The sequence below is a fragment of the Bos indicus x Bos taurus genome, chromosome X, assembly GCF_003369695.1.
Source record: "Bos indicus x Bos taurus breed Angus x Brahman F1 hybrid chromosome X, Bos_hybrid_MaternalHap_v2.0, whole genome shotgun sequence".
Taxonomy (NCBI): domain Eukaryota; kingdom Metazoa; phylum Chordata; class Mammalia; order Artiodactyla; family Bovidae; genus Bos; species Bos indicus x Bos taurus.
The window spans coordinates 64,257,800-64,265,396 of record NC_040105.1 but is presented as its reverse complement, the minus strand read 5'-3'; the positions used below and the strand labels follow the sequence as shown (position 1 = coordinate 64,265,396).

General features: G+C 49.3%; 1 protein-coding gene across 7 annotated transcripts in view; it reads right to left on the bottom strand.

Moving 5' to 3' along the window:
* Positions 1-1,238: 1,238 nt before the first annotated feature.
* DLG3 (discs large MAGUK scaffold protein 3) overlaps positions 1,239-7,597 on the bottom strand; it is a 53,886-nt gene continuing 47,527 nt past the window's right edge. For 5 of the 7 annotated variants that reach the window (XM_027533317.1, XM_027533315.1, XM_027533316.1 and 2 more), the window contains 6 exons: positions 6,687-6,737; positions 6,140-6,241; positions 5,484-5,656; positions 4,983-5,092; positions 4,558-4,649; positions 1,239-3,492 (listed from right to left, as the gene is read on the bottom strand). In XM_027533317.1, the coding sequence (XP_027389118.1) occupies positions 3,386-3,492; positions 4,558-4,649; positions 4,983-5,092; positions 5,484-5,656; positions 6,140-6,241; positions 6,687-6,737 (635 nt within the window). In that variant the 3' untranslated portion in view covers positions 1,239-3,385. The remainder of the gene's footprint in view (positions 3,493-4,557; positions 4,650-4,982; positions 5,093-5,483; positions 5,657-6,139; positions 6,242-6,686; positions 6,738-7,597) is intronic. The other 2 variants (XM_027533318.1, XM_027533319.1) reach the window with 2 other exon arrangements.

Sequence of the window (7,597 nt, the reverse complement as noted above, 5' to 3'; positions counted from 1 at the left end):
CCCTCTAGTCTCTGCCCAGTCCTGCAGCTCAGCCCCCACCTTCCTCTGTATCTGACGTATTAGCTTCATCTTTGAGCATTAACTTCCACACTTGTTTTGGGCAAAGATTTTGCTTTCATTAGCTAATTTCTTGAACCACTTTCACCTTAAGATAAAGTTGGTCATTTGTATCTGTAATTTATGTAATCATGAGATCATCCTAGCAATGTTTTAAGGTCTGTTAAACGAAGAAGCCAGGGTGTGACTGGCTGTGTTGTCAGCAGCAAAGCCTGGGAGAGAAGGCAGTGTTGCCTCCCTGTGGAGATGGTGGTGGTAGAGATCAGGGTCAGGGTGTCCACCTCTGCTCTTTTCAACTTGCTCAGCATCTTCCTGCCGGGGCTGCATTCTCTCCTGCCGCACCGCCTCCAGGAGGGACAGCAGCTGTGGAGCCAGAGTCTCAGCACAGCAGGATCAGAGGCCAGCTCTCTGTACCCTTTGCACTTAGGAGCCAGATTTCCTTAAAACCCCACAGAGTGCTTTGGGGACTTCTTTTTGTCAGGCTGCCTTCTGGTGAATGAGAGAATGTGTGAAAAGAAGCACCCTGCAAACTGCCACGTGCCCCAAACAGCTACGGAGTCATCCCCACTGCAGTTCAGCCCCCACACACTCAGTCATCGCTCTAGACTTGAATCATAGCAGGACGACCTCAGGCTTCTGCACGCAAGCTGCAGGGACATCAGCCAAGTCACAGACACCTGCTCCAAGTGCTCCTCCTCTCAGCAGAGGGCTGCCAGAATGACTGACACCCTGCTCTGCAACCTGGTCCCATCTCACCCTTGGTTCCCCTGCACAGTAACACTTTCTGGTAGCTGGGTTTGCTTACCATATTTATTACTCAGATTTCTGCTGCTCCCTTGGCTCCTGCTTTCTCTAACAAATATCTGTGCTGCAGTAGACACCTCCTGTCTTGTGTACCTTTGGCATTTTGCCCCAAAGGACGCGGATGCCCTCCACACACACCTGGCCAGCAGTACTGGAGACAGTGTTCGGGGGCGGGGGCAGAAGACTGAGCATACAGCCTTCACAAAGGGCCTGTTAAAACCACAGGAGTCGAGAGCCATCCAGAGGAAAACCTGACTTGGGCAGCTGATGGTCACTAGGGAGAGAGCCTTTTGGCCCCCAAAGTTTTGGGGCATTTTTCCCACTGCTCTGCCCCACCATCCCCTCTCAACTACTTTAAGAAGGTCTCTGAGCCACAGTTCATCGCAACTATCATTTATTAAAAAATATATGTCTCCTTGGAAGGAACACTGGTCAACCAACTAGTGTCATGCTTGCTTTGAATCTCTGCTTTTCTTCCCTGGGAGGGGTAGAGGGTTGAGCATCATTCAGACTACATCACTTCACATCAGAGAAATCAACAACATTCCCAGCTTACCCCCTCCTCACCAGAGTCATCATCGGCCACCACTTCACCCCTCCTGCCTTCAATCCAGTGCACTGCCCAGGGAAAGCTGCCACCCTTTCTTTACCTACACTCTGGGCCCCAGACTTTACACTTAGCCTAGTCATGCTGGTAGGAGAACTGTTAATAGATTGCCTAAGTTTGGATGGTAGCACTCAAAGCATCTTCAACATGTGTCGTTTGCAGTGGTTGTGACACAGTGGGCTAGGAAACAACAGGCTCAACCCTAGGGCTGAGCGTATCCACTCTCTCCTCCCCTGTGTTGCGCCTCCAGTGTGGAGCTGAGGGAGGTATGGTGGCTTCAAAGGAGCACAGGAGGGTGGCATGGGGCCTGAGCCATACCTGCTGCCTGCATCTGTGGTCAGAGAAAAAAAGCCCCTTGACCACAATCACCGCCGTATGACTCTGGGAAAAAGCAACAAAGCTTCACATCTCAACAGTAAGTGAATCTTAGCTCTATAGCTCAAACTGACAGCATTAAAAGTCTACTTTCTTCTTGAAGAAACAATAAGCTACCAGCTTTTACTGAGGGGGTGGGGTAGGTAGGGCATATGAAGCAGCTGTGGAAAAAACCCAAATCAAACTTTTCATCACGCGGCTGGCCAAGCTCAGGGCTCTCCCACTGTCCCAGCACAGGGCTGGACAGCAAATGACTCCCCATCCCTGCCAGTGGGCCCCATGACAGGGCCTCAGCTGAGCCCAGCACGTCCCTGGCAGGTGAGTGAAGGGACACAATAGGAGCCCCGGCTCCTGTCAGTTCTCACCTGCTCCCCCTTCTGCTGATGGGACGGCCCAACCTGGGTCACGTAGTCTATCACGAGGTCCGGCTCTTCCAGAACATTATGAGCCTTTAGAACACAGTCAAATTGGATTCTACGCATTCACTTAAATAGTAAAAGTAAAATTTGGAAGAATGAAAAGGCTGACACAGTAGCACAACATGGTTTTGGTTTAACAGCAGCTTAAAAATGAACAAAAAGGAAACCTCTCATGCAGACACATCAGGTGGCATAAAACAATCAGCAATTTAATATGGCAGGAGCACCGTTAGCCATTCTCTGGCTCCCCACATGCGGGCCTGACTTGCCCCAAGGGCAGCATCAGCTCTTGGGTCACGGCTCCAAGCATCTGACCCCTGGGCAAAAGCCCTTTCTCACTGTCCTCTGGCTGATCCCTCCTAGAGAAAAGCCTAGCTCTCAAGGGAATGACCAATGTGGGTGCCCTCAGTCCAGCACTTACTACCACTTTCACTTCCTCCCCAACCAGTTGGGATATAAGATGCCATCTGATTAGAATATGAAAATTAAAGCATTTCTCTAATAACACAGTACCATTGATGAAGTCTCCATAGATTTTCTAGTCCAAATGCGTGTGAATATATATATATATATTATATGAGAGAGTATAATATATATATATAATAATTTCTATATATTTTATATAAATTACATATATATATCTATATATAAATAAGATACTTTCTGTCGCCATGACACCGCGCCGTCCTGAGCCGCAAGGCCACATACAGATCGTAGCAAAGCCCGGGAGCCTCTCCTCATGTGGTGTGAAGGGCTCACTTCACAAGCCGTGCAGCCGTCCAGTCTGTCTTTCCATCAGTCCTCCTCTCTTCTCTTCTGCTTGGTTTTTATGAAAACAATGACTCTGATGGATTTGCACCTGTGCTAGTGCTTGGGAAAGGTTCATGCAGGCATGGGCACAGTCACATGATGAGTGAGATGGCATCATCCCAAAATTAAACTGAAACAAAACAAAAATTTAAAAAAACAGAACAGGACTAGAAAACTTAATTTTTGGACATATCTAAAAAAGGGGACAAGAACAGTAGTCATTTGTTCTCCCCGTGGGGACAGGAATGAAGAGGGAGGAGGGAAGAGGGACTTGATTTCTTCTGCTCACAAGAGAATGGTTGGAGGGGATTCTTCAGAGTTTTTCAGGGGATGGGACCCAAATGTAGTGCCCAGACTGGTCCTCAATGATTTGTTTGATTTTGTTATAAATCTCTTCCAGTGAGTCACCCTGTACAATGGCTGAAAAAGAAAACAGAATTATCATTATGGTCCACAGCAACCCCTCAAACCCTGACAGTCTGGTTCATCCCAACCAGCCCATAGTTCAGCCCAGCTTGTTCACTAGGTGGCAGTCCAAGAGCCTGGGGCGGTGGGGAAGCTAGCGGGCACTCAAGGCCCAGGGCCTGAAGTCAACTTGCTGAGACAGTGACACTGGGCGGCAATGAGTAGGAAAATGTGTTGCTCAAAAAAATGTTTACTGAGCACCCATTAGATGCCAGACCTTGCAGTTTGTACTGCTCTTGGCTGCCATAAGGCCAGCAGCTGGCAATTCTGATGCAGCCTCATTGGAAGATTTGGAAAATCCTGGTTATCCAGAGCAGGAGCTGCAAGTCACAATTTCTGGCAAGATGCAGTGCTCCTGGGGCCATCACATCTGCATTATGTCAGAGGTCAGCGCAGCAAACAAGGACACAGTGGCTGACAGAGAACGGAGCTCCAGGACCCAAGGTATGCGAGAACAGTTATGAATCCTGTGGCCAGCTAACCTTGTAGCATCACCAGCTAGAGTTTACTCAGCACCAACCTGCATACATAGGTCACCATACTTCAAAAGGTAAGCAACATATTACACAGAAACCTTCCCAACCTTTTAGGAACTGCCCTTCTAAAGTAGGTGACCATATAAACATGCACACACATGTGTGCACACACTGACAGAGAACACCTGAACACCACACCAGGCAACCATCATCATCAACAAATGTTCACTCAGCACGTAAAACATGCAATCAGCCAATGCTGGATGGGGGAGCCTGGGGGGGCAGGAAAACAAACTAAAACAGGGAGCTACAGTCTAGGAAGACACGAAGACAGAATGCACAAAACAATCAAAGTGTTTGCTGATGATGGTTGAAACTATAAACTGGCTAAACTACTCTGGCTGGAGGGCACTCGAGTACTTTGGAAATGCTCGAGCTCAAAAGCAGCCAGAAACTGTGCCAGGCATCTAGGCCTCTTGGAAAAACCTCATAGAATAGGTGTCTGCCTGCTCCCACACCCAAGCTGCACAATGGGGAGACTTACCTGTGAAGTATTCTCCAAACTCCTGCTCCAGTTTCATGGCTTTGTCATAGATCTTATTTGCTTGTTCATATGTCTGCCTTCGGTTCATTTCCCTTCCAAAGATACAGAAGAACATAGTACCAAACTAGATTCTATGTTTTGATTAACATAAAGGGTTGCTCCAGGCCCCCTGGAAAGCTGCTTAGCTGCCCTCTGAGAACAGTAGTGGCCTAAGGCTCAACATCTTCCCCAAACTTCTAGGTCTTAAAGCTTAACTAGGGGCACAAGCATGAGGACACAAATCCAAAGGAGCCTCCAGTGAACAGAGAGGGACACAGACTTTCCACTGAGTACCCACTGGGTCTTACCCCTGCCCAACAAACCACTTGATTTTTCATTGCCTTTCCAGAGCCCTCTCCTAGCTGAGAATCTCAGCAAATACTTACATAAGCGCTTCAATGGACTTGGGCTTGATGAAGATGGCAATGGGGTAAAGTTGCGACTGCTGCAGCCTCTTGATAGCATTGCCAGAAACATCTAATATGCAGTGCTTGCCCTGAAAAAGAAAGGACTGCCATCAGTCCACCTAGTCTCCATCTACCCATGGTGCTGACCCCAACATCCACCTGTGAGAAATGTGGGGCCACCTAGAGAGGCCTGGAAGATTCTACCTCTGAGGTACCCAGGCTCCACATTTGGCTCCTACTATCCAGAAAAGGCCACATCTGTAGATGCAGGCAGGGTGATGCTCTGGGGTGAGTTGCACAGAGGAGAGAGACATCTCCAACCAGGGGCTGGGAACATGCAGAACAGGCGTGGTTTTGGTCAGCACTGCCACTGGCTAGGCCATGTGCTGGAAGGATGAGGATCCATGCGGCATTCTGGCAGGAGCATTTCTGTGCCTCCCTTCAGGGGTAATTTTGTAGAGCGACCACTTCTCTCCTTACCCTCTCCGCAACTGCCCTCACTGACTGGATGCTGGTCCCATAGAGATTGTCGTTGAACTGGCCTGCCTCAATGAACTTGTTGTCCTGAATATCCTTCTCCATCTGTTCTCGGGAGACCACAAAGTGGTAGTCTTGCCCATCCACCTCATTATCACGCCGAGGCCGGGTAGTATCTGCAGGAAGAGAGGAAATGCTCTGTGGCACAAGGACAATGTGCCAAGCCCTCACGCCACCAAGGGCTGACTTGTTTGCCCCCCTGCAGGGCCCCAGAGTCACTCCAGATGAATGGGGCAAAGAGGCTGGGAAGAAGTTTCTCTTGCCTATATCTCTTCTAATCACCAGGTCTCACACACACAAGGAGCTATCTGCTTTAGCTTCAACTGGACCAGAAAGATGGGGTTTCCTGGGCCAAGATCTGGCAGAGAGATGGTGACAAATGTGGTACAGGAGCCAGCAAGCCTAACAAGCTGTCCCAGTGGGCTGGGACAGCTTTGGGGGAATATATGGCTGCCTAATCTCTTCTGGGGGGTTGGAAGTACCCTATTCCCAGAGATACCTAGAACCCAGCCGCAGGCCCTCTCCATAAAACATGAGAGCAACAATAATTCCCAGGACACCAACGCCTCCCCCCTCCCAAAGACACCCTGGGCTCTCACGTGGTACACAGGATCCAAATTTATGTGGAAATTCCGAAATTAGGTCATCGTTGACTCTGTCCTTCATGGGGCCCAGGATGATGACAGGCCTTGCATAGTGAACTGGGGAGCGAGCATGGAGACAGTCAGTGAGGCCCTCACCAGACGGCCTGACCTCCCTCCTCGTCTGCCTAGAGCAATGAGGTGCTGGAGCCACTGCTCAGACAGAGCAGCACATCTTCAACCATTTTGCCTTTTAACTACAAAGACATCAAAGAGGCTTTAATTTGAGAATATCTAAGTCCAAGGCAAGTATGAAATCAGAGGCGTCTCCCTTTCCGACAGATTCAGGAGAAATCTGTGCATGGGCACCAACAGCTAAGCAAGGTTTTTCAGAGCAGCCATTGAAGAGAGGGACCAGAGCCTCTCTTTTAGCAGTGGCCACACACCCACTGAAATTGACCTTCGCCATCTCTCGTCAATCTCTCCTCTGTCTCCATGGCCAACCAGTTTGGGTCCCATTACTACCAGATTAGCTCAAAGGCAAGACTCTCAGAAGGGGGCTTACTTTCTTGCCGTGTCACTGGCTCATATGACAGAATAGCATCCTCCTGTCCTTCTGCAACAAAAATTGAAGACATGTTAGCACTTTATAATCTGCCTCCTTGTATCCTCATCTCCCTACAACATTCACTGCACCCCAACCTCTACCAGAAAACAGCCTTGTCAACTGGTTCTTGCTAACAATTGTGCCGTGGGCTTGTCTACTGCCTGCTGGAATGAAAGCACAGGAAACCATTCACCACCCCTGAGACAGGAGTCAGGAGTCCTCTTGTTCAGCAAAATATAGCTGAGCAAAGGAACATGACCCAGAAGCCATTAAGCCTCCACCAAAAACCACCCCAATGTCCCAGGACTCTTCTTATAGATAACAGTCAGCTCTGCTCAGTTGCCCTCTTGCTCCACAAAGAATCACAGGAAAAGCTTCAAGTGACGGAGACACACTGCCTGGGTCCCTCATCTGTAGGCAAGGAAGTCAGGGCACTCGTGTAGGTCCCCAAAGCTGCAGCTGAACTTTACCCTTTTTAGGGTCTGCCTATTTCCCTGCACTGGAAGAAGCACCCAGAAAAGTGGCACAAGGCTGGGCTAAGGTCCCCAGTGCCCTTTAAGAGCAGTACTGAGCCCTGCTCGTCCCACACAGGAGAGCTCCATCTATCCTAGCAATGATGAGGACTTCCTAAGAGTCACCAAGCAACTTGGTACTGGCTGCTGCTGCTAAGTCACTTCAGTTGTGTCCGACTCTGTGCGACCCCATAGACAGCGGCCCACCAGGCTCACCTGTCCCTGGGATTCTCCAGGCAAGAACATTGGAGTGGGTTGCCATTTCCTTCTCCAATGCATGAAAGTGAAAAGTGAAAGTGAAGCTGTTCAGTTGTGTCCGACTCTTAGCAACCCCATGGACTGCAGCCTACCAGGCTC